Source organism: Corvus hawaiiensis, chromosome 15 (genome assembly GCF_020740725.1).
Source record: "Corvus hawaiiensis isolate bCorHaw1 chromosome 15, bCorHaw1.pri.cur, whole genome shotgun sequence".
Taxonomy (NCBI): domain Eukaryota; kingdom Metazoa; phylum Chordata; class Aves; order Passeriformes; family Corvidae; genus Corvus; species Corvus hawaiiensis.
The window spans coordinates 13,803,997-13,831,451 of NC_063227.1; the positions used below are offsets into that span (position 1 = coordinate 13,803,997).

The 27,455-nt window shown below is 37.6% G+C and overlaps 1 protein-coding gene across 3 annotated transcripts in view; it reads left to right on the forward strand.

The window, feature by feature from the left end:
* The first annotated feature begins 7,270 nt into the window (after positions 1–7,270).
* The window catches only part of GABRA1 (gamma-aminobutyric acid type A receptor subunit alpha1), a 43,055-nt gene continuing 22,870 nt past the window's right edge, over positions 7,271–27,455 (forward strand). Inside the window, exons 1-4 of one of the 3 annotated variants that reach the window (XM_048320188.1) lie at positions 7,271–7,668; positions 9,916–10,003; positions 13,681–13,793; positions 23,413–23,480. In XM_048320188.1, coding sequence (XP_048176145.1) covers positions 9,930–10,003; positions 13,681–13,793; positions 23,413–23,480 — 255 coding nt within the window. In that variant the 5' untranslated portion in view covers positions 7,271–7,668; positions 9,916–9,929. Of the gene's footprint in view, positions 7,669–7,719; positions 7,816–8,024; positions 8,093–9,915; positions 10,004–13,680; positions 13,794–23,412; positions 23,481–27,455 lie in introns of those variants that run through there. The other 2 variants (XM_048320191.1, XM_048320190.1) reach the window with 2 other exon arrangements.

Genomic DNA, 27,455 nt, shown 5'->3' on the forward strand with positions numbered 1-27,455 from the left:
TGTGGCTCCATATGAACTTGGCTGCCATTTCACATATTACCTGAGCAAGCCTCCTTGCTTTTTATCCCAGTTTGTTTGAACAGCGTGGTGGGCAGGGACCAGATCGAACTGTAACAACCCAGGTGAACTCAGCTCAGCTGGGCCAGTTACATGTATGGGGCAGCTAATCCTTACACCTACAAAACTGTGGATACTACTCAACAGTAAAAAAAAAAAAATTTAAAAAAAAAAAAAAATCACTTGGATCATCTTGGATTATTAGAGACCTTCAGAAATTGTATTTCTAGAGTTCTCCCTTAGAATAAAGGGCAGAATTAGATTGCAAAACAGTTTCAATTCCAACTAAAATTTACATTCATTAATAATGTCCAAAAAATATTGAATTTCAATTGTTTGGGGTTTTGCCTCTATAGCCCAGTGATTATTTTGTCTGCTTCTGGATGAAAACAATCATTTCCTAGTATAATATAAGCATCCATGCAAACTATCGCAAATGCAGATTTGATGTTGCAAAGCTTGCCATACAAATATAACAATTGTGAGGTATTTTTCTATGAATTAAATAGATGGAATAGGAATTGTAGTTGAGTCAGCATGGTTCAATGAGCAAGAAAAAAATTAAAAGTTCATCAAGCAGCTCTCTAGCTTATATTATATTAATCAATTAAAAAATTTCAGTACTGCCTGACTAACACTGGGGGCTCTGCAAGGAGATTCAAAACATATAAATCATGATATAATCTGTAACAGCCAAAAATAAGCTACACAAACTAGAAAATAAATCAGGAGAAGTCCACCTGAGAAGGCAAATGATTAGAAACAAGGAGCCCTGGGCAGCAGAACTTCCATCTACCCTGCCCTGCTCTTCTATTGCCTGTAAATGTCTGCCACTAACACCCGGAGCTTTCATTTTGCAGCACAGCTGTTCTGGAAAAATTACATAGGTTTTGCCTGTGTAATTTCAGTAGGTATAAAGCTAAACATGAATAATTTTAAAATAGGAGGAAAATGCAGAAGAGTTATCTTTTAGATAAGGACTATAAAGGAGATGAGTACAAAATCTAAGCTAAAAATCGTATCGTTACATCGCTCTGTTAATGATTGCCCCCGTGTATTCCCCATCTCCATTTGCTAACCCTCACTACACTTGGATTTTTTGCACTAAGCAGGTCATGCAAAAATTAAATTTGAAAATGTGAATATCACTTAAAATATTTATGTGGCTGTTTCTACAGCAGCCTTCAACCTCTAGAACAGGACAGTGCATGCAGGGGAACTCTGACAGTGCACTGCAGTTGAGCAAGCAGAGCTCTATGCAGTGACATCAGCAGTCAGGAAGCATATGGTGCTTCCAACTGGAAGATAAAATCATCTGATGAGTCTCCTTGTCACTATCTCTAGGAAGTGAGGAAGGCACTGGAGTAGGAGGAATGGGTGAATCAAACACTGTGCCTCTAACTGTGGGTGGGATCAGCACCTGATAAGGCAATGTGTTCGTTACCTTTGCTTTACAAATTTCTGTGACTTCAAAAATTTGGAGAAAAGTTCCAGCTTAACACTGCACCCACTGGAATCTACAGGAATTTGGGCTAATTGAACTTTACAGGCTGCACTCTTCTCAGTCCAGATAAAGGCACCAAGACAGGGAGAGACAGTAAATGTGTCTAAGGTCACCTGAGAAGTCAGCAGGGTATTTGGTTTCCAAAGCACACAGCAGCAAAATTCAGCCTAGAGGGACACATTTAAGTTTAAGAATATTTATAACCCATGGCCTTTAGTGGATTCTGAAATGTTTGGCTGAAAAGGAATGGATTTAAACATGTTTTAAGCATCTATCTGAATACAGATTGAGATATTCTGACTCTACATTTTTTAGTTCAATCAAACATAAGTATTTATAGAAGGACAGGTGAACTGAAGTTTTTCTTAATGATTTTTTGTTAATTTTTAATTTTTTTTTTTTTCTTATCTTATCTCTGTTAATATTTATTTCAGTTTACTGCCATTCCTCTCATAGTCACTAATTTTCCTTCCACAAATGATCAGTATCAAGGGCTTCTTAATGCACTAAACATTGTATGGTTTGATAATTTTTTAAAAGGAAAAAAGTAGAAGTATAGATCTTCAAGAATTTTGAGTAATCTAGAACTTCTCCTTACGTAGATTTTTGTCCTATCCAACTTTAGGAAAAATCATCATTACAGATCAATATTGTTACTTAAGAAGATATGAAGATACAGGTGAGTTCATTGGTCCATAGGAACATGAACTGTCATTAAGTACACCAAACTGCGAGTCATCATTTTAAGATCTGAGTCTTAAACTAATCTTTTCTTCCATCTGCAGATCAGGAAGGACAGTAACCCTCAAAATTATTTACTTATTTTTGAAATATAACTGACTGACACACCACAATGCCAGGAGTACCCTCTTCATTTTCTGTGGGGAGAGCTGCCTTGTTGTTTAAGGACAGCTGATCTTGTACTATGAAAGCTCCAGGAGACTGTAGATCTCTAGTCAAGACTTCACCTCAGCAGCAGCAGGGAGATTGTAGGAGATAACCACATATGTTGCTTGTAGTCCACTGCAGATAAATCCAGCTGTTGGAGGAAAAGTCTCCTGACAAAGACCTCATCAGTGATCACCACTGGATTTACAAGTCTTGTGTAATCCCCAAAAGTTCCGAGTTGTGACCTTTGTTCTTTTTGGTGGTTTTTGTAAATTCCACAATGGGTTGTTTTAGAAAATAGATGAATATGCCATTCTTCCTTTCTGACACCAAACTAGAAATCCTATTATTATTTAGGAAAGAATACTCCATTTTTGGCTTTACAGATTAAACTTTGTGGTTATGTTTGGCAATAGCATGGCAAGGCATAATAAATTGTTGCCTCTGTGGATTAGAAAATCTGAGAAAATTGTCAGTAACTCGGTTTTCTGTTTGAAATACTGTACTTAAAGACTTTAAAGCTCAAGAGACAATCATCATCTCTGAATTTCTGGGCATCAGCTATTTTACATCTTTATTCCATTTTTAATAGATAATGAGTTCAAAGAAATGTCACTTCCAATTTTCAACACAGTTCTAGAAAGAACATTCAAATGTCTTTAATTGACATTGTAAGTGAGACTGACTCTGGAAATAGTGCAACTTGTTTTCATGAAGATTCTCAGTTGCATTTCCCTAAAAGTTTCTCTCTTTTTTCTCCCTCTACTAATTTTTTGAAGAGGAAAGAGATGATGAATAAAACCTTATTTTAAAATGAAAGAGGAATTAAAAGAGTGAACTGTTTTGTGTATCATTACTTGCCTTTTACAAAACCAAAACAAAAATCCACCACTAAGTGACAAGTATATGTCTTATTTTCTTTACTGTGGCTGTAAATTAAAGGAAGAAAAAAAAGTTAAGCCATTGAATTTTTTTTTATGTCTACTAAAGGGTTAACAACAGTACTTTGATATATTACTGAAACATTAAATTAGAAATCAAATTGGAGTCATATATTTTACAAAATATTTCCATTTAATCACAAGAGCAGGACTTGTAAATAAGAGAGTTCAAAGCTTTGGAGCAGATGGTCTTTCTGTTTTAATTCTTCATCTGATCTGCTGTATGCCAGCAAATCTCTGAGTTTCATTTGCTTTATTCAAATCCCTTGGCTATTAAGGACACATTGTGTCAAAGCATTCTGCTGTGGAATTTCAGTTGTGTTATATATTCCTAAACTAAAATAAAACATATGCATATTTTGCATACACAAAGAACAACATGATAAAACCCACAAGACTGGAAAAATATATTCTTTTCAGGTGACCTATTTAAATAATATAGATATGTCTATGTGTATATATATCAAAGGAATAGGCCAGACTTCAAAAAGTGCTTACTAGAAATTTAAAAGCAAAAATAGTTCTAACTACTTTGAAAATCTTTCTCTATGTCAATTTTAATCCATCACTTAAAAATATATATTTTACTAAATTAGGATTCAATTGTTTTAACTTCACTGCTACTAATCACTTGCAATAACATCAGGGTTCAAAGCACTACACAGAGGAGTTGTGCCAAGCTTGCTTTGGCTGTTTAGATTTAATAATATTGTTTTTAAAGGATATAGTTCTACATTCCCATGTGACATGAAAGACATAACCTCTTTTGGGAAACTTTGTGGAGTAATAAATCTGGCTCAAAAAAAAGTTAGCCTGACATCTTCCTTTTCCAAGTGTGACTGTAAAACTGCAGAGATGCACATCACTTGTATACTAAGTTACCTGGAGATATATGTTCAAAGGCATCTTTCCTTTCTCATTTGAACAATTTGTTCAAGAATGAAATCATATGACCCTAAGACTCACTGGCACTATGCACATTGCTATATATAGCTTGAGATTTCCAAAGATATCCTCTTAAGTTAGGTGCCTGAAATCCACAGATGGACTTATTTGATAAATGCATTACCCTTAGTCATGTTTGGATTAGATCAGCGGAATTCAGATGAAAAAGAGAAAAAGCAAGACACTTAGCTTTTTTCCTTCAAAAGAGCATTTTTGCTCGTAAAAACAATTCGTATTTTATTTATTTATTTCTTAAGTATTTGTTTTGATAACACAATCCATAATAAAACAGCCTATCTGCTTGATATCATCCAAATATTCTTAGCCTTTACTATGGAATGACATTATAACTACGATAACAGCTTTTGAAAGGAAAAGAGAAAATCTGGGTTATATGTGAGCACTGATGGACAGGAATCTCAGCCATGGAGGAAAAATAGTTTTGTCCTACTTTCTGAGCAGATGTGAATTAGAGAGAGAATTAACAACTTTTCAATTTTAGGTCAATATTTTCACCCAGTGAGAACTCAGGAAATCATATAATCCTTTGGCACCCAGCAATTATGTCCATGGAGGCAAAGAGGCAAAGAACATCATGTGTAACCCTTGACACTTTAGTAAACTAAAAACAGTTGCCATAGTATATATACTAATTAAAATAAGTCAAGAAAACTATAGGATGCAAGGCTATGTCTCCTGGGCTCTGAAACTGCTTCAGCTTTCCACTTGCTCAGATTTAAGTGCACATAGGTACATGAATCTCTATCCATTCAATCACCCACTTTTTAGCCCATCTTTCTGTCCAGCTACCTATCCCAGACACACACAAAGAGCAAATGTACTTACAACCTCTTTGTTCATGAGTAATGAAGGGGAAAATGAAATATTAAAGCTATGTTGAATATTTATTTATTTTTGCAAATACATACTATTCATCTAGAAAAAATAGTTTAAGGTCATTATAAGGATATAATTAATGCCCTATTGACAGGGGAAGGAATCTCAGTGGTTTTACAGCTACAAAATGTCCATGTCCTTTAATAAAAATTCATTGTGTTGTTTTTGTAAACTCAGGCGAGGGCCTCAGTTTACTTGTTGCTTAAGCGAAACTCTCTTGTGCTTCAGTGGAAGAACAAAAACATAGTAAATTGTGTTAGCTAAGAGCAAACGAAGGTGAAAATGTTGCATATTTAAAAACATCCCTCTAGGCACTAAGACTCTGTCTATGTAATAGTGATTTGAAAAGCCACTGCTTGTAATTTCCTTGGGAAGTGGGTAGGTTTTTCTGTTCCCTACTTCTCTGTGCACTGCTAACAGCCTTGAATCAAAATGAGATGAGCTACATTGGAAATGCCAAGAAACTAAGCAAAAAGTCCATTGCAAGCCTTTAAAATAACCTGTGGCTGTTCAGCATTGATCATAATGACTGGGTAAAGTTGGTGCGCCAGGGCACTCTGATAAGCAAAATTTCTATTCTCCTTGTGCTTAGGAAAATCATTGCAGTGTTTAGGCTGTTATGTCAGGCACTTATCCGAAATGATTGCCACCTTGGAAGTTACTGCCAGCCTTAGCTATGAATGTCATTGGTTTCTTGGGTCAAATCAAAACCTTCTTGTGCTGTTACAGAGACAAACAGATCATGCATTTCATGAGGATGCACAGAATGTGCAATATTTGATTTAAAAATCTGGATAAAGCTTGCAACAGATAGCTTAACTGTAATGCAAGATATCAATTCAGGTTATCTCTGACAAGATATATGGATTTTGATCTCCCTTGGAGCAGCATCATAGGAGGGAACAGAAACTAAATCAGTGATGGCATTGAGAAGAGGGAAAGTAGACGGTATTTGAAATCCAGTAGGTGTATATGATATAAGGAATTTCTTTTTTCCACCCCACAGATGCTGGTAGTGCTTTATAAGGAAGAGATACGTTGATGAAGGACTTCATTTTATCTTTACATTAACCAGAGCAAGGACAGCTGACCACGTTGTGCTCGTGGCAGCAATGTCTGGCATCTCTGCAGAAGGCTTGGAGCTGGTGAAAGGCGCCTCGAACTAAAGGGACCATAACCTGTGCTGGGCAGGTGAGCGCTGCCTGCGCTCCCCCGCACACCGACGCCTCTCTGGACCTGATGCATCCAACTTTCTCGTTGTTTCTCCGCAGAAGTGCCGTCGCCCGCCGGGCTCGCCCAGCTCGTTCCCACCTGAGGGGAGGAGGTCTGGATAGGGGTTAAAGTGACGTTAACGTGGGGCAGGACTGTGCCCCTCGGTCACCACGGGTGGGGCAGGGCAGGGCCACCGCGCTTGTTCGGAGAGCGGCTGAAGCTCCACCCGCCGCGGGAGCGAGCCGGAGGCTCCGCGGGCTCCGCCGGTGCCGGGAAATGTCCCGGCTCCGGTGCCCAGCGGGGTCCTGAGGGACAGCGGGACAGTGGGCAGGGGCTGGCAGCCCCCGAGCACAGTCCTCAGCTGAGCCCCGGGACCGCGTCGGGCGAACGTGGTACCTGCCGACTAAAGGCGTGTGGAAGTGGGGAAGAGCCGCCGGCTCCTGGAGCCTATCCATCTCCTACGGGTCTCGCCCAAAATGCGTGTTACCTACGTTTAATTAGTATTGCACAGCATCTCTGTCCCCGTCTGGTTACAGCCATGGTCTGCCGCCAGGTCCCTATAGGTGCACAGAGTCTATAGGCACACGCTCGTAGTGCTGCATCCTCAATACCCCTGGCCAGCCTTCATTCATATTTATGCCTCGACTAAATACTCGATCAAAAGTTGAACGCTAACACAGATCGGTTATATTTTTCATGTACGACCCTTAAAATAGACTGTTTTGTAAACTGCAAGTGTCTATAAAGATGCTTAGCGCAGCCTCCCCCGGCCGCGCAGCCTCCCCCCAGTAATAATAATGCTGCAGATTGTAGAAGGATTTGAGTCTGCAGCCAGAGAGAAAGGGATTAGGGCGAGAGCACTGGAAGTTAAATTGTGCTGCATATAAAAAATGGGCGGATTGGTCTCTAGATGAGAGCTTGGTACCACCTTCCTTTCTAAAATAAAATCTCTCTGGCATGAAGTCACAGCCTATTTCACATCCGGTTTACCCTGGGACGTATTACTACTGTCTTGATAAAGAGAAAGCTTTTGTTGTGTAGCGGCGGTCGGAATACTGGGAAGCGAAATTTGGGTGCTGAGCCCAGAGGAGCGGAGCAGCGACGGCGATGGCCGAGGCGGAGTGAGCGACGGAGCCGGAGCCGCGCAGCCTCCGCGCCGGCGGGCGGGCACCCGGCAGGGCAGCGCCGGGCAGCGGCGCCGCGGACCCGCGCCCGAGGGCTCCGGTAAGGGCGGCTGTTAGCTCGCACCCCCGGACGCGCGCGCGGGCACATACGGACCCACACGGACACACATCCGCACCCCTCCGGGCCCTCCCGGCTGCGGGCACCGCGTCTCCGCGCGCGGGCGGCTCCTCTCCCCTCTTTCTGCAGGTACCGCCGGGTCGGGGTGGTTTTTTCCCCTATCCCTCCAGCTTGAAAATCCGCAGCGATCGATGGGCATTGTCAATTATCTTATTTATTTATTTTTTAGCGCCGACTGATTTCCGCTGGTCCCTCGCAGAAAGGTTTTGGGTTTGGGTTTTTCCCTCCCGCGGGTGCGGTGGGAGGGGTGGCTGCTCCGGGCAGGGGGATGCAAAGTTGAAATGCCGGGAGGAAAACAAGTCTCGATTTGAGCCTCAGAGAGGAGCAAATCTCTCAATCTCTCACCGTGAGTCAAAATGCATCAAAATGCCCCCCTTTTGCCCCTGATTTTGTTTTTAATTATCCTTTTTTTTTTTTTTTTTTTTTTTTTTTTCTTCAGTGGGCGCTGCTGAAACGCTCCCAGAACCGTGGCTCTTGCTCCCATTTTGAATGGGAAAACCGGCGCTGGCTTGTCAGGCGGAGCGGGTGGGGGAGGCCGGGGGCTGTTGGGTTTTAACGCTCATTCAAAGTCTTAGTTAACATCTGCTTTTTCCAGCTGCAAGAAACTTTCCTTCTTCGGGATTTATGGTGCCTGGATGGGTTTATCGAAGCAGGGGGTGATGTTGGGAGGAGGGGCGCGAGCATGGAGCTCAACAGATCAAAATAGTTCAGAATAATTCACTTTCCTTTCTTTATCCCGAGGAGCCTTTTGCAAAGGCAGAAGTTGGCAGGACCGAGAGAAGGTGATTTTTGAAGCCACTGATGTTGTCTTTCCCTATGTAAGGGGGCTGATTACAGAGCAAGTTAAGATGCAGTCCCGTCCCTGAATATCTTTATCCACGCTTTCCTGCCACATCCAGCTCCTTCCTATCCAGTTAGATTAGCTCAGCTCCATTCAATGCTTATCTGATGATCATTTGGCTATAAAGGCATTAATTATATCTCATTGCTTACATACCGCTTTGTAACGGTATTTTATTGATTTAAATTGTCCCTGAGAGTGCACAGTGAATTGGGGAAGCTTTATTTAAAGCTACAACAACATTTGTACATACGGTGCTTCATTTTCTCGGGCACGTAAAAAGCCCTCCAATTCACTGTTGGGGGAAAATGCAGGCTTCATATTTGTTAACCTTATTTAATGTAACGAATCCTAAAAATCAGCTGTATCCCAGCACACATTGAATTGATATATAAAGGGACCTGCAACCTCTCCTGGGCAATTAGTTCAATCTGCCACACTGATTCCACAAATATCACCTAACTTTCTATTTTATGGTTTATTAGAAAGCAGAAGAAACTTTCTGAGTTGTGTTACTTTTTACTCAAAGGTAAACTGAGAGTAAGTCAGTGAAGTCTGGAGAGAGTACAGAAAATGCTTGGAGAGGAGGAAAAGGCTGCTAATGCAAAAACATTTCCTAGCAGCATTCAGAGACTGGTAGAGATTTAGGAGATGATGTGTATGTTGTCAGCACATGGTTTCATTACTAATTGTGCCCCTTAGCCCTAAAGAGTGCCTATGTAGCAGCAGATCACAGAGCTAGAATCTGCTCATTTTAGTCCTTTTCTGATGCTGTTATTTCAGGGAAGAGGAGGATTGTTGTATCTGTAGAAGAAAGTTGTTTCCGTCACACCAAAGCAAAGCAGTGGCTGTGAGGAAAGCATCACTTTCCTCAGTCACACTACCATATACTGACACCTTCCCAGAGGTTTGGAAGGGCTCAGGCTGGCTCAAGTCAAACAAAAAACCAATTACATTTGGTTATCTGGAAATGCTGTGGAGGTGCCTTGACACATTGTCAGCACAGGGGGAAACTGAGTAAGAATTGCCACAGGGTTTGGGGACAGCAGCTTTTACATGTAATTGTTTTTGTTAAAGTTCAATAGTAATGCAAAAAGAATACACCCTTACCACAAAATAAACCTCATCCTCAGTCTCTGGGTCTAAAAGTAAAAGGTAACCAGGAGAATAACCAAGGCCGTGCACCCTTATTCTGAATGCCATGAGCTCTACTGTTGTGAGGCCATTGCCTGACATCAAATTATTCTGCAGAAGTTTCCAATGTCAGATTTTTTTTCCCTAATACCTGTTTTAATCAGGGGGGATGTTAATGGTTATTTTCCTTCTAGTTCCAGAGTCCACCATGAAGGGATTCCTGGTGCTTTGTGACTGCCTCTGGGCCTGGAGCCTTCTCCTGAATGCACTGACTGAAAGAAGGTGGGGAGATATTTTTAAATTTTTTCATATTTTAGGAACCTTTAATTTAGTGTAGCAGCATAGAACAAATTCTGCATGGGCTGCACTACCACTAAGTGTATTGGGGGAAGTTAATCCCTGTTCAAGTCCCAGCTAAATGTAAGGGAAGTTTAAAAGGAAACTACAATTTTTTTGCGTGAAACTTTTTTGGTCAATACGGTGAAAAAATAAAGCAAAAGCTTTCTGAAACAAATTGAAACTAAACTAACTCTTAAAAACCTGTGCAATTTTTTTTCTGTTCTTATGTAATGACTATTCAGAAATACAAGTTTCTTCAGAGGGAAAAAAAGTATAATGAAGGGTTTTTTTAAATCTCATGTAAATGCTTTTAGTAACTTAATTGTGCCTGCAAGCAGAGGCATAATTTCACTTCTTTGTTGGTCGGGATTGTGTGCTTTCTTAGTAGTTGTATTGAAAATCTGAAGTAGACCTTCCTGGTGAAGGGAGATTGCTTGCATGAAGAAGAATTTGTAAGCTCAAAGCCCATGACAGTTATGTTTGAAAGACCATTCTGCACTTGTATTTGTGGAATATTTGTTGAAATAATAATCTAAAAATAACGTTAATTAAAGAACAATTTGTAATCATAAAACACCTCATCAAACAACTAGTAGCCTAACTAAAGACTATAAAGCAGTTTGAGGTATGCTTGAAGTACTGTGTCCAATTCAAAATTCAGTGAAGACATTTAAGAAGACTCTCAGATATATTTTTGTATTATAAAACACATTTAATATGCTTGAAAATGATGTTACCTAATGACCAGAAAGCAGTAGACTGTTGTTGTTGTCAATAGTGATCCCTAAAAGATCTATTTGTGCCTTGATCTCCACGGTTAGTCTTGTCTTCTTATGCATTCACAGTTCTAGAGGAACTTATTTTCTTACTGCCTTGAAGATTTTAAATTTTTGTGGAGTGGGTGATTCATGTAACAGCTGCTGTATTGAATAATGTTTCAGAAACAATACATTTATTTTTATAATATATTAAAGGCAAGATTTGAAGTCTTCCTGAAGCACTTCATCTGACCTAGCTAGGGAATTTTTTGAAAACATGTTTATTCTATAGATGTGCAGGTTGTTAGTGATATCTATGCACAGATATTTATCGTAGCTGTAATGGGTGCATGTGCATTCTTAATGTGAGAATTAAAACGCACTGGACCAGAGTTTAAAAATCCGATGGTGTGTCAGGATTATAATGACCTGTAGATGGAGTCCCTGCACAGTTTTTTTATGAGACTGGGGTTTAATGTGAAAACACAATTGCATACAGTCATATTTTTCTCAAAATGTACACACCTTACAAGAAGCAGATGTGGGTTTAAGGCCATTTTGTCATAGCTAGTAGCCTTGCTTTCCCTCTGGAGTGTTGTGAACGCTTTATGATAAAAAACAATTGATAAATTAGATAAAGTGTGTGAGATACAGAAAGACAGTCTTCCCGTGTCACTCTTTTTATCATAAAAAAGCCCAGCAATAGGACTATTTTAATACGTGGTTTGAATGAAAAGTCACAATCACTCTGGAGTTACAGTCTACCCCACATGTGCATAAATGTTCAGAATCTTCCTGTTGTGACCATATGCCAATTAAACCCAGCCCTCATATGCCAATTAAACCCAGTCCTCATGGTGCTTTTTACCTTTGTTAAAATGGTGGGAAGAACAGGTGAGGGCACTGACAAATGTGACTCCCAGCATGGAAGTGGTGCATAGTATCCAACTGCGCTGCCTCCAGCCCATCTTCCTGATGCCTCCTCACAAACATACTCATTTATTTACCATTAACATTCTGAAGTGTTTTTGTGTCCTTTTTCCACCTTAATACTGATGACCTTCTGATATCCTTGAGATATGTATAAAGAGCAGCTTTTTTTCTGACAATGAGTGTTAATATAAAATTTAATCCACTGAAGGTCCTGCGTTGAAATTCTGGGGAAGCTTTTTGAGGAAAGATCCTTTAAAAGATAAAATGCTGGCTACAGACAGCAGAAGAACTTGTTATTTGGTAACAGAGGAATCATAAAAAAAATTAGTATGTGTGACTTGAAATTCAACTGTAGGTATGATCAATAAATATAAATCAATTTATTTTTTTATTAAGTGAAGTTGTATGATACGGTTAGAGGAAATTCATAATATTTTTTTTTAACTGTTAGGGATTTTGCCTTTTAATTGGAAATAGTGATTTATATGCATTAAAATATCACACCCTATGGAAATAAACCAAAAATTATTAAAACTTCTGTGGATGTCAGTGCTGAAACTGATTTAAATTTATAGTGTTAAATACTTAAACCTGTGCTGCAAAATAAACTTGGAAGCATTTCCAGAGTACCTATACTCAGAGTATCCTTCCTCCTTCTCTCTGTATTTGATCCAAGTGGAATGTAAGCGTAGGATACACAAAAGATGTCTGACTGATGCAGCACACAGAAAAATAATTTCATAGTTTAACAGAACCTGATCATTTCATGTAGCATCATATTCCTCCTGAGAAAGTCTTTGGTGGTTAGAGCAGGAAGGACTGGCAGGGCACCAAGAACCATGTACTCTGAATGGAGACAGGCTGACCAGTGGAAGAATCACTTCCGTCACTAGACCTGATCCTAAGAAGAAGTTTTGGTGCCGCACTGTTTCTCCAGTTCAGTAGTAATGTGTGCAACAAAATGATGTTTTGAAAAGCAGCTTTTAGCCCTGATGACTCCACTTGTTTGTAATGGAAGTCTTCCCAGCAATGAATGAAAAACCTCTACTGGGTTAGGATTTAATCTATCATGTAATCTATGATTAAAAAAATCATCTGTGGCAGAGTATTAGGTAAAGGTCTCAGATTTAAGAAAGAGGTTGATTCTTGTGTCATCTACAGCAGACAGAAACCCTTAAACCTAAGGATTTAATTCTGATTTGTATTGACGGAAGTTTAGATTTTGGTAGCTGAGTTCAAAGAGTTTTAATTTTATCCTTCTTCAAGTAAAATTTCAGGACCTTTGACTGAGTTAGAGACATACATAGGTATCTTTAAGGGAAGCTTTATAGACATGAGAGATTTTCATATCAACAGATGGTTTTGTTACGCATTTGAAAGGCAAAGATGGGGATATTCCTCCAAATATTACTGCTACCAAAAAATGAGAAATAAAAGCAAAATTATATGTCGATCTATGAAAATGCACACTCACTCGATCTACTTCTATATTTAAAAAGAAGATATCTCTATTTTTGTCAGTACTTTTCAGTGTTCTAAATTACTGTATCTTTCTTTGTATGCAAACCGTTTATAGCTATTATGAATTAAACACATTACTCTTTGCTGACAAATGAGCATTTTCCTGAGAAAAACACATATTAGCACATTATAAACATTAAGGAGTAATGAGATAAACATTAAGGAACTAACATTCTACTTGCTCACCATTTATAGAGGGGCACTGATTTTTTAATGATTTTTGAAAACTTACAATTTAAGGAGAAAATGTAATTGTGCAAGAACTCTATAAAGCACTAGTCTTGTTATATGGAGGAGGTTATGTGACCATAAACCAGTATAAGCGAGATTAAATGGATTTTGGAATTACCATTTTCTAAGGTTATTGGTGGATTACTGTTTTTCAGTGTTAACTGTTGTGTATTTCAGCTACGGACAAACCTCATCACAAGATGAACTTAAAGACAACACCACAGTGTTCACCAGAATATTGGATCGTCTTCTGGATGGTTATGACAACCGCTTGAGACCAGGACTGGGAGGTGTGTTGTATTATGATTTTCAGTATTACATGCTGGATAAAAAATCAGTTAAAACATTATTATTTTTTCCATAATATAATTATTTAAATTCTGTTTATATATATACATAAAGTAATGCTGATACATAGCTTTTTTTTCCCAAAAGCCATGCCTTCCCTGTCTTTCACATACTTGGTTTTCTCACACTTGTACCTAAAAGAAGAAAATGGTTTGCAATTCAAGAAGACTGCTGAATGGGTAGTAAAACTTTGAATGTATAAAGAATAGATAAAAAAATGCAACCTGTGACCTGACAAATGACAAGTTGATGAATGAGGCCTAAATAGCCCATATATCTATGACTATTTTCATAAAATGAATTGGGCTTTTTAAAGTGAAAGTATCAATCTAGATACAATCTAGTAGATTGTCTCAGAGAAGTTTTTAAGATTTTTTTTTCTACTTAGGTATGTAACGATTTGTTTCTGTAACATTTTTTTCTTCACAGTTTGGTAAAAATGCATTTATTTTTCTGCACTTGGTGCTGAATCCTGAGAAAGGCATAAAACCACATAGCAATTATGTCTTTATAAAAACATTGTTACAAAGCCTGGTCTTCATCAACATCTCTGTGTTCATTCTTTGAGTTGTTCTACTGTGACATGTTCCCAAAATTGGGTCTTAAAAGCTTACTGTTCACAAACATGGAAATTCTAAACAGACAAGCACAAATCTACAAATCTGTTCTTTCCAGTGCATGTAAAGGTTGGCTTTACTTCTTTCCGATTTTTTTTTTCCCTTTTGGACCCTTCAGGTAAAATAAAACAGAGCAACCCCACAAAAATATAGTTCAGATTGTTTTCCTTTAATCACTCTCAGAGGAACTGCAATATAAGGGGGTATTGCATTAAGAATTCTTGTATCATCTCCTGTGGATGAAATGGAAGGTAATTAAGCGTAAGGTTATTCTGTGGTTTGAGGCTACCATCTTGCAGCTGTTATTGAATTGTGAGCCAGGCTCCTCAATAAATTGACTTCACAGATTTTGAGGAATGGTTAAAGATAAAATTCTGTTCAAAAAGTATTAATTAACACATAAAAAAATGTCTTGGTTTGTAAATCTTTGTGTGCAATTTCAGGTAATATACAACAAAAGAGTAATTTTTCACTTTTTTCTCCAGTATTACTGCCTGCTTTCTTGTGAACCCTTGACCTAGGGTAGATAAATGCTCCTTTTTTCTTTGTTTAATGGAACTGTAGAGTTCAGTCAGCTACTCTATCGCAGTAAATAAAGCACAGAAGACAATAAATAAATGAGACTCTGTAAACTTTGTAGAGTCTGGTACATGTCTACAAGAAAAATCTGAGCATATGATGATTTCCTATATGAGTTTTATAGCTATTTTGATTTGTTTAACAGATACTAGAAGAGAAAACAAAGGGAGATGCCGGGAAAGGATTTTCTCTAATTCTCTGGATTGCAATTTAGAGAACTAAGCACATCAGTATAAACTCTTATGTCTGTGTCTTTATCTATATGTTTCTGAATGCAGACTTCAAAAGTGTACTCATGAAAGAATCATCTGGTTGAGTTAAAATTTACTCCTGACAGAAAGGAAATGAATCTCTTCACAAAGTTACATAGCAATTTGTATGGCTTTTGAAAGCAACAGTGAGTGATGGGAAATATGGGTTGGAGAGAAGGAAGAATTGAGTAATTTCTTTAAGGGTTAGAGAAGTTTGAATAATCTTTGCATCCTTCCTTTTTTGAACTGTGTTGCCTGTTCCTGCCTGTAACCAAGAACCTCAAATATCACAACTTTCCTCCTTCACAGTATACTATATTTTCACAGTGTCAGTTCAGCAAATTTCTCTCTTATGTTTGTTAGCTATGAACACGAGAAATAAGAGTACCATGGCTTTAAAAAATAATTCCACATCTGATTAAATTGTGGGCAGTAAATTAATGTTTTAAATCAGGTATAGTAAGAAACAGATTTACTCTTTTAACTATTGTATAAGGCATTATTCAAAAGATATAAATTATAGATCTCAAAAACTAGAGACAAATACCTAGGCTGATGTTTTCAGTCCTGGTAGCAACTTATAATAAAGGATGTGCTCAGGAATTCGGAAATTCACATCTTCAATACCTTCTTCCTCAGGTATCTAAATCTAAATATGAGTGAAGCACCTCAGGATGACTCAATTGTGACAGTTGATTTAGATCCTTGGTATAATGGGGAAATGTATTCTGGAATGTTCCATGCATAAAAATATCCCTTGAGAAATCGAAATCAATATATCAAATGTAGCATGGGTTTTGGAGTCGGAAGTTCAATAGCTTTCCATGATATCACGACTTGTTACTGGAAATTTTAAAATGTACGGAAAAGCAGTGGTTTCATTTTTCTTCCCAACATAAGAGATGGTTTCTTGTTAAATATTTTGATCAGAACACAGTCTTTATCCATTCTGAAGCAAAAGTTAAGAAATCTACCAATGCTACAGCATTTTTAGATATATAGAATTAACTCTAAAACTCATTCCTTCCATATTAGCTGCAATGTAGCTATTTGAGAATTTAAGAGACCAGACAGCCTCCTTATATATTACGTTGATAAATTTTTGCTGTTAAGAACAGTGTAAATCTGTGTATCACTGAGTGCACTATAGCACTTTTCCAATCATCCAAAACGTCTGTTTTGTTCTTTCTATGCCTTCTGAGATACAGCAGATGAGGTAAAACAATGTGTGGTGCAGTTACTTTGTCTTACGGAAAAGGGCACATTGCAGAAAACTCTGGTTATCCCAGTACGACCTCTCCTCCTGTAGTGCACTTTTTACAAATCTCTACACCTACAGAAACAAAATTGTGTGCATGAACAGGAACAGAAACAGAAAAGAGACCAATTTATTTCTCACCTATGGGATAAATGGGAGATGATAGAATTTCTTCAGTAAGATTTTTTGGTTTTCCTTCCTTGCCATTATGTGTATGCATGAAGAATTCACTGATGAAAAGGTATCTTTTGTTACTGAAGAATTGTAATGAATTGTGAAAGGGGTTTGATCTTGATCTTGACTCTACTTATTTAGAGGACTAAATTAATCCTTTTTTGAAATAAACACCATGATATTTCTCAATTTCAAATTTGCAAGCATCCTGTTAGTGTGGTGAACAGTTTCACTGTTTGGTAGAACTATTCTGGTGCAGCTCATGAGGTACCATGAAGCCAAGAACAACCTTCTGGAGAGATCTCATTACAAAGATTCGTTGTAGGAGCTATAGTGTGTATTCATGAGAAAGCCAGGGTAAAAGGTGGAGCATTAAGATAATGAAAAATTTAGAGGTGCTGAATTTTGAATCCCTCTTTGAGCATGCATAGAATAAGTGATAGATTAAAATTAACTCCACCCTTGCCTTTTTTAATATCTTCTTTTGAGGTATTACTTCAAAAGGGAAACTAAAATTCATATATGCTCCATAAAGAGTATGGGAATGGAAATTATCATTCATCAGATAACCCAATAAGGCCATATCTGAAATGAAATGAGAAACTCTGAACTTTTTACCATTAAACAAGGGGGAAAGAAGGAATTATTTCTCATTAACCAGAATATAAAACAATGGAGTTGGTGACCCACAAGGAAAAATTATAGTGATTGAATATCCTTGTTATTCAAAAAAAGACATCATTGATAAAACTAATCTTATTCTTTTTTAAAAGAGCATGCAACACCATATTATGCATTAGCACATTCGCATTTCTTATCAATAATTATTGATATAAATTATGTTATTTACTTGTTTTTCCTCCTTCGTATGTGGGCTTAGTCACTTAGACACTGCTAGGAAATAGCATCTGTTGTACCCATCCATAAACATGAACAAGTAGTTACATTTAGTTATTTATGCATGGAAAATAGAATTTCCAAAATAAATGTAAAAATGTTGTGAATCATACTAGAGGACACCTATTGACTCTATGAGAGGATAATCATTTACAAAAAGCAAGGAGGAGCATTTGCAGAGGAACGTATTGAAGCTGAAAAGAGGAAATCATGCCAGACATTAGGGGAAAAAAACCAAGGGAAGTCATTGAGGTAATGGCATAATTTTCTGTGGGAACTACCTGGACTGTAGAACTAGAAGTGATCAAAATGGCTTAAATAATAAAGATGCTGATCTCTATTCAAATACACAGTCCTGAAAAAAATGAAGGATCAAATGTGCTGGGAAGGAGTGAAATAAGAAAAAAATTCACTTCAGTGTGTAGTGATGTCTCCTAGTGAAGCGCTGTGTCTAGATTAGGAGTTAAAAGAATTGAAGAGCAATGAAAAAGGGTGGGAAAAATAGGTTCCTCAGGTAAATGTATATACCATTCCCTGTTCAGGGTTGTCTTCCTGTGGGGCATAAAGATGATCCCTCGGTTGCCACCACAGCAGATTTGAAGTGCCACAGTGGAGACAGGGAAGACTTACTTAGGGCAGGTTGTATTTGGTGATGAGATTCATTAACATGAGATCAGGGGCAGCTACAGATTTTCTAAGACTTTCACGTTTTCATAGCACATCTCCTCTCCCTAAAAGTAAAGGATACCACATGCTCTGGGGCCTTTTAAAATAGAATAATGGTAAATGTGGCTTATCCCTTTGAGAGGGATTTTGTAGTAGAAAGGTTAATACAGAACAAACAACAATGGTTTGATTGATTTGACAGACCAGAATCTTCCTGAATTAAATTTGGTTTTATTGTTGGGTTGAATGCCCAGTAGATCACCCCAAGTAGATTATCACCTTGAGTATTGAACAGAATTATACTTATTTTATGCTATTAGTAAAAGGTATTTATTGATGTCTCCTGTGTGATGTTTATCAAAATTGAGTGGGACTGCCCTTAAGTGGAACATCAGTCAATCTCAGGCAATTCTTTACTTCTGCAGAGCGGAAGGGATGGGAAAATGAACCTCGCATGTTAATTAAATTTTAAGATTCAGTTGCATGAGAACATTACACATAAACATGATAAAATTTCCTCTTGGTTATTGAGGTCCAAATGGAAATTGTATTTTATTTTAACATATCTGAACTAATATAAAGTTTAGGGAAAATAAGGGTTTTGTTTGTATGCATAACCAAAATTAAACTTAAGTGTTCCTCCTCTAAATGAAAAGACCTCACCCCCTACACATGATTCTGTAAGTAAAGGACCAGATGCTACACTTTGTAAAACTGAAGGGGCTGATTATGGTCTTTTTTTTCCACTCTGTAGGCACCACACTAATGTAAAGACAACTGTAAAAAGTGTTAGAAAATCCTAGGAAAATTGATTTAATTAAGGAGTAGGGAAGTAGGTAGGATATGAGCAGGTAGGTAGGACACAGTTTTGAGCTGTTAATTGGCATGTGCAAGTCCCAGTAAATCCAGCACAGGCTGCAGTGGGCGGTCACAGGACGGCTCCCTCTTCTCCCTTTTGGTCTCTACTCTTACTAAAGCAGCAGCACAAAATTCCTATGAGTGTATTTGTTGTGGTTCTTCAATCAAAACAGTTCACAGGACACAGATGGGCTGATTAGTCTAAGGTATCAAAATTCCTTTTGTTCAAAGCCAGAAGAAAGTCTCCTCCATATTAATAATTGTAGCACAGACGTACACAAGACATGCAGGAAGAACAATTGCATTACCAAAAAATGGAATTAACTTAAACCACTAAAACATGGAATTCAAATAAGCCTTGTGCTCAAATACCAACAGGTCATAAAGGAAAACAGTTAATGTATGGTCTCTCCTGATAAATAGGCTTATTTCCTGCTGTTTAAATAAATCTGTATTTCTTATTTTGTTCTCAATTTATAATCCAGTCACAATTCTAGCAATAATGAGATCCCTGGGAGTTTAAATCAAAATATTTATTGTTACTAATTTTGAGTTTACGCGAGTCTAGCATCATTAGCAAAACACGGTATTTGTGAACAGTAAAATTACAGTAGTTGATGTTGACTGATGCTTTCGTAGCTGTATGTGGATCAATTGCCTAAAGCTGTGTTCCAGAGTGTCTGGGTGTGGTATTCATCTGCTTTTTTGCTGCTCAGTAACTACTCGGACCCTGTGGTTGCCTTATAGTAAAACCAGTAAGTCATTAATAATTTCCTTAGGGTTTCTTACTTAAATAGTTACATGTTCTACAGATATCTCTACATTACTTACTACTGGTTCATGAGATAGACAGCATGATCAAGAGACATACTTAATACATCTTTAGAACTGCTGGATTTCTCTTCAGCAATCCAGCCAGCTCCTGACCTGTGCCTGTTTTGGTCAATGACTAAGACTTTTCTCTAGTTCTCAGTGAAGCTTTTGAATATAACTCAGGATTTGTGGTTCCTGAAAAATGCGTTCTGAGCATTTGAAGCACAATTTAAGCCTTCCCATGATAATCAAGATGCAAATTGAACATGGGTAACCTTGATTCTAAATATATATCCTAACTGTATGAGTAAACACATGTCCTGTGCAGGAATGACTCACAACTTCTGAAGCACTTAACAAAGCACAGTTGAATCATCTAATTAGTAAAACAGTAAACAAAAATTTCAAAACTTCCATATGATTTTGGAGTGGCTAATCTTTTTCTGTGTTGATACACACTTTTTCATTGGTCTTGAAAGTGAGGTACACACCAGAGGAAAAAAAAGTTGGTGGTTTGTATATTGGTTTATCTGCATTTGAAGTGATTAGGTGCACTGCAAAAGTGTAATCAGTGTGAAGATAACACAATCTCTTCTGAGTTCACAATCTGAATTTTCTAATTTTCATGTGATTTACATGCCACTTAAATTATTTTCAACATCATATAGAAATAAAAAGCATTGCTTATTTTTTCACTACCTTGGAAATCTTCCTTCTTGGTGCAAAAGTCTTAAGTCTCTATTTTGTGTCCTCAAGTGATTTCCTTAAGCTTCAGCCTCTCTTCTATGACTACCTGTCTCCCAAAGCCAGAATTGAGGATAGCACAACATGGATTGCTGCTGACTCAAAGAGCATATTCTGTGTTTGTGCAAGGCAAACCAGCTGAATCATATTAAATAGAGCCTTGCTCAGAGCTGGGACTCTTAAGGAGCATCCTTTTGCGTCTGAAGAGCTTCTAGAATCTTCTCTCTCCCAAAGTGTCTCAGAGGAAAGAAGACAGAGGGGTGGGGAAGAAGCATGAAAGATATAAAAGCTATTTGAGATTCACTTTTCAGTATTTAAAAGGCCAATAGATTTCAGGATGGTATCAGTTTCTCAGTCTTAAGAAAAGGCAGCTGGATTTGGTAGCTGGAGTCCATTCAGCAAAGTTTTACTGGACCCTGTGAAATCTCCATGTCCTTTTTCTGCCCACTATTTCATACATGACCATAGCCTCTTGAGTTTTGTGACAGTGATGGGTTGAAAGACAGAATCCTTTCCTCTCAAGCCAAGTAATTTCTGAACAACCATATGCCTTTTTCAGTTCCAGAAAGTCAAATTCTCACCATGAACTTTTTTAAGTCCAGAGACCACTAGATGTCAAGAAAATACTGAAATTTCTTTAAGTCAATTGCAAAGTTTGTAAGCAACAATGAGGTCCCATATTAATTCAACTGGACACCTAAGGAGGAAATTTCACCTATCCAGTGCTTTTCTCAATACTCACTGTACTTTGTACATGTCTCAGTCACAGATATCAAGAACAAAAATAATATTAAGCAGTTCATCCACAACCCAGTATTTTACTTTCCTTGATTGTGAATAATAAATTGGAAATTTCATCATTTTTATGAGTCCTGAAGATTAATATTGATACCGCATAATTTTTGCATTAATTTATTAACAGATTATGGGTCATCCACTGCATTTCTAGATTGACAGTAGAATCAGATCTAATATTACTTCTTGATTTTTGCTGTCTCTCCTATATTTTACTGTATCTATACTAGATATTTATATGAACTCTTTTCTGTTTTTATATATTTAGAAGTTGCACACTTTTTTTGAATGAAAGTGAAAGACCTGTATGAGCATTGTGGAACACTGATTCTTATTAGAACTTTTGCACAGATACAGAAATGTATATTATAACTGGCTGCTTAACGCTGATTCCTTATTTTATTTCCCTTCAGTCTAAATTTTCTTGTCAGATGAATTAAATCATATTTAAGCAGGCCAAAGTCTTTCGAATTCAGAGGGTTGTATTAAATTAGGGGGGGTTTCATTAATTATTTTACAATATTTAAATAACATTATACAAATAGCTACATATATATTTATTAGTCTTAGAAAAAATTTGTCTGCTGCATGTCTGCTTACTACACATGTACTATTGTATTTTCTTTAGGATTACTTTTAATATTCCAGATTGCTCAATTTATTTATTTTTGAAAGTTATTTCAGAAATGCACACATTTGAAACTTCTACCAAAATCCCCATGCTGACTCGTGAATCACAATAGTAAATGTATTCAGTACATGCATTCAGACTTATGTCACCGTAACTTTGGAAAGCTGATGGGGTTAGCTCCACTCAACACTGCTTGGATTCCTGCCTCCAGGTGGTGTTACTCCCTGCAGCTATATTTAATTCAACAGGGTTATTTTGATATATGCCATCCTGGGTGAATATTTTGCTGTGTGTGCCCTATAAAATACCAGTATGCTCAGAAGTGACTGATCCTGTGTGTGTGTAGAGGGAGAGGAGAGGAAGGGGGGAGGTGAAGCCTGGGTCTTTCTCAAAGGCTCTTTTGCCAGTCCATCTACAGAAGTCAGATGTTTGATCTCTTTCTCGAGGTCAACACCAGTTTAGGTGTCTCAACACCTGTGACCACTAAAGTCACTAGTTTCTTCTGAAATGTCCAAAGGCATTGTGCCATGGAGCAAATGTACATCCTGGAAACCACAGAGGAGTCCAGCTGCATGATACAGCATATACATATAATCTGTGTTATGTACATGTTACAGATTTCTGAAGTATTATTTATACGAATCTATCACTGAGGCTTATAGGACTGGAGAGCTCACTTTCAAAAAACATTTACACAGATTATTTCAGTAGGGAAGTTTAGCTGATGTTTATTTGGAAAAGTTTAAACTCCTTTTTGTTTATTGACGTAAAGGGTAATACAGCCATTTCTAACTCATACCAATAAAGTATATTCATGTTTGTATACACCATAATGTATTCTCTCTCTTTCTTTCTTCTGTGTTCTTGTGTCCCAATACAAAATACATAACTCGCAAGCCCAGGGTTAATTATTAGAGACCTTATTTTAGTTTTCCCAGAAACTGAGTACCCAATGAGATTATAGAGCACTGGTTATAGTGTCAGACAAGATGATTTATCAAATAGTGAAAAGATTTCCACAACAGCATAACTGCAGCTGCTGTACTGTTACATCTCAAAAAGTTCTGTGGAAAACCTCTAATAAAAAAACTGTTGCTGACAATACTGATTGTGAAATTACATCTAGAAGCATTAAATTACCAGGCCCATATTGCAGACCAATTTCAGAATGGCTAATCAAAGCCAGTAATTTTTCTATTTATTGTGAGAATTGGTAGTGGCTAGATCTAATGAAGACTGTTGATAGTCACTCACTGTCATAATTTCCTGCTTCATCAGAGCGTGTAACTGAAGTGAAAACTGACATCTTCGTCACCAGTTTTGGGCCTGTTTCAGACCATGATATGGTAAGTGATGGCCTATATTTCTACAGCACTCATTTTCTCTTTTTTTAATTTGGAGGATGAAAGATCTATGCAATAACTTATTTACCCCTTTTAAGGCTGGGCTTTCTTTAAGCCCTTGATCCAAAAATGCCATCAGCTTTTATGTGCTACCATTCCTGCTGTTGTCCCTGCATTTCAGTGCCCTGAAATTAGAAGCCTCAGTGACTTTAATAACATGTTTTAACAGACTTTATATTTGCTACATAATATATTATGAAATGCATTAGGGTTTGGATCAGTATTCTTCTGAGAGTGATTGCTTAGGTCCTTGCTGGCACATCACTGATCCAATTTGCCAAGAAAGATGATCATCTTAAAACACAATTAACACGCCTACGGTATGACATCTGTACAGTCTAACCTGTATTTTTATATTAAAAGCTACTGATCAATGGAAAGTGAATTTCCTAGATCTTGGCTGCTAAAGAGAGAAGAGAAGATTAATGAGAGAATTAGTGTCACTTCTTTACGGAATGAATATTAAAATCAAATTGCTAGATAACTGCAGGGAATGGAGAAGTTCAGAAAACTGAATGAAGATGCTGTGAGCCCTGGTCTTAAGAGATATTAAGAGTTGTGTAGAAATACGGATGAGGTACTTAAAATTTTGCATATAAATGAGGTTTGCACAAGGACGTTGCTACTGAGAGGGAAAGCCTGGTCTGCAGCCACCAGTATCTGGTGGATGCTGTATTAGTATGAATGCTAGAAACATCCTTATTAATTTAAATGAAGAAATGAAAGCAGTTCAAACTTGTAGTTGGCTACATTTAGCTAAATACACTTACCAAAAGAAAGATAAAAAAAAAAAAAAAAAAAAAGAAGAAGAAAAAATAATTAGAGGAAAGGAAACAAGTACCATTTCTTACTACAAAATTGTCGGCTGCTTAATTTGAACTAAAAATGTAGACGGGCCTTAAACACCAGGTTATTACAAGTTTCTGACTACTCAAAACAATATTAAGGAATGGAAAACCAGAAAAAGTAACTTTTACAAGACAAGTTTATTTTTCTAAGTGAACTTTATGAAAAGACACCAGTTTTTGATTGCTCGGAAAACAGCATTCATAAAACTACAGTCAAATTTATAATTGCAACCAGTGTCATGATACCCATACCACACTGGCTCCTCTTTTTCAGTCAGTTAAACAGGAGAAAGAACCCATCATCCTCTTAGTAAAGTGTGTGACAAAGAAACACAGAGGCAAGTGTTCATATGTTTTGAAAACTAAAGAATTCACAGAAAAGTATTTAGTCTAAAACTCCTACTCACCTCCCATAAAAAGTAACATGTGCAGCCTACTCATGTTAAATCTTTTGCTTGAGGAACTAGGTGTGAAATCAGAGACAGAAAGATAAATTAAAGAGTTTACCAGAATGCAGAGTTTATATTAATTTCACTGCACACTTAGTGCAAAGTCCTCTGCATATGACAGGTTGGTTGCAGACATCCTCAGCTGAGGGCTCCCCAGATTCCCCCTGTGTTGCAGCCCAAACTGTGGGGTGTGGGAGGCTGCACAAGCAGCGGTTTTGGCAGGCAAAGGGAGGATGTGCTGTGTCTGAGCCCGGGCTGGGGCTGAGGCTGGCCAGGGGCTCTTCCAGCTCACACTGAGTGTAAGGAAAGCACAGCCACGCTGAGATGCCGGCACACTTCAGCCATCTGTTTGCAGGGAGCCAGTGAGGCACTTCCATGGATAAATCAGGGAGTGCGTGGTATTCCTACCCACTCTCAATACACTCTTCTAAGAGCAGCATAGACATAACCTGTTATTCTATAAAGAGACTGTCCTGGCTTGTTCTTATACTTGTGAATAAAGTTAAACAGGAGAAAAGCACTTTCTAAAATGAAACCTTTTTATGGAAGAACTTTGCAGGTTTTCAGGCATGTTCACATGGTGGATTGAACTGATCAACAGCTATTTGGCTGTTCTCATAAAAATTGGCATTTTTGTGAATTTTTTTGAAGTGTATTATTTGGAATAAGAAGCATTTTAAAATTAACTTTTTCATAAAGACAGATTTTTTTTTCTAGTAACCCTTCATTCCCAGTTTTTCTGTACTGTAAGCTTTTCAGGAATGATTATCTGTCTTGTTATCTTCCTGTACAGCACCTCATGTAGACCACAGAGTGGTCTGTGAATAAAAAATCTCCAGGGAGAGGTATTAGAAGAATAAATTAGAGAACATTTAAGTCAAAGTGTTAAAAATATTCAATATCATATAATTTATTCAAATTGCAGATAGGAATCTTCTTTTTTTAACCTGCACACTATGGAATGAAGAGTTTCCACTGCGGAGAATTAATTCCAACTACCATCTCACTCATATGTTTGAACATAGGCCACTGCTATTGTACACAGTCTGGAGAAAATCCTTCTGCTCCCTTGTTCTGTATGCCTCCCTGCTGTAGAAGAAAGCCCTAATCAGAGTATCTGATGGCTTGTCCCTAAAGATCAGCTGTCTGTCAGGATCCATTTGAGGAGAATTAATGTACATGCTAAAGCGGGTAGTGAAAGCTGAAAAGCTGAGATATCTCAGCCAAAATTAATTCATTCTATATAGTGCGATGGCCTGGGACAGGGAAAGATTCAGTCTGTGCCAGGCATGACCTGTCAGCTACTTTTTAGTTGATTTTTATCTTAAGCTGTCAGGACTGTTATCAAATCTTTCTGACTCCTTGTCTTTTTCCAGCAAATGAACCTTGTGTTTGTATAAAGTGAAAAGCCATACTCTCTTCTCAACCTATTCCACCTCCCACTCACTTCCTTTGCAGTTGAAAGAGAAAAAGGGAATGGCTAACATGCACGCTGAAATGATGTCACCTTCTGGGCATGTCTTTTACCTTTCCCATGTGTGTAGGAGGAAATGTTCTTTGGTGCTAGTAAAACATGGAGGAAATCCAAAATTTTAATGATTGATACTGTCTTTTACACCTCCTTCTCTCCTACTCTGCTGCACACCTGGGACAGGATTTTGTCACAATTCAACATAAGGCCATGACCCAGCAAAATTCTGAAGCAAGTAATTGGTTACAAGCGCAAACTGCTTTCACTGAAGCTGAATAAATTCAGGCTTCAGCAGTTCACTGAGCAAGTGATTAAAAAAATGGAAATACAACTAAGTATGCACCCAAATGATTCACAGGTATGGGATATAAATAAAATAAAATTAAATTTAAAAATCCACCAAATGAACCCAAAATGATAACACCCCACGTAACTACATTTCCATGTCAACAAAAAATTTATTCAGGCATTTCATACCCTAAAAGCAGGAAAAATACACATCAGTAAGAATCACCATTCTTTCTTGCTAATGGTTGCACAAGGAATAAACAGTTCAAAAGTGCTTATGTAGTATAGAGTGTTGCTGGTTGTTAAAAAGAAAAAACCACAAATCTAAAGGAATTTGCTGTGGAGGCATTTTGTATACTCCTTCCTGAATGTTCTTCTTTACTCACATGTGTATCAGGACAGCTCTTTTCCTTATAGCTCTGTGTGCCTTCACACACGGAAGTTCTCTCTATTTCAGGATTTGTCATCTCCATTGGTGGGACATCTCAGCAAAGGTTCCATTTCTCAGCCAAAAGAGTCTCATTCAGGGTAATTTAGAACCACATTTAGATAACTGCTTTTGATGTTTATCACAATATCAAAGATGGAAGGGGCAGGATAATCCCATACTGAACTCCCATGTCAGGGCGGAATTTTTCCTTAGGAAAATGCTATGTTGCACTGCATTTAGTTTTTCACATTTTCACCACACATACCTCTATATTTTGTGTAAAATATTCCAACATATCTTTCTTACTTTCTTTCATATTTCTTTCATATTGTAGTGAGTGTTGGTTGTTTTGGTTGTCCCCATGTCCACTGCTTCTCTCTGCACTGGCCCAGTCCATGTGGAATCAGATTGTAACTTTCGGCCCAAAGCTGT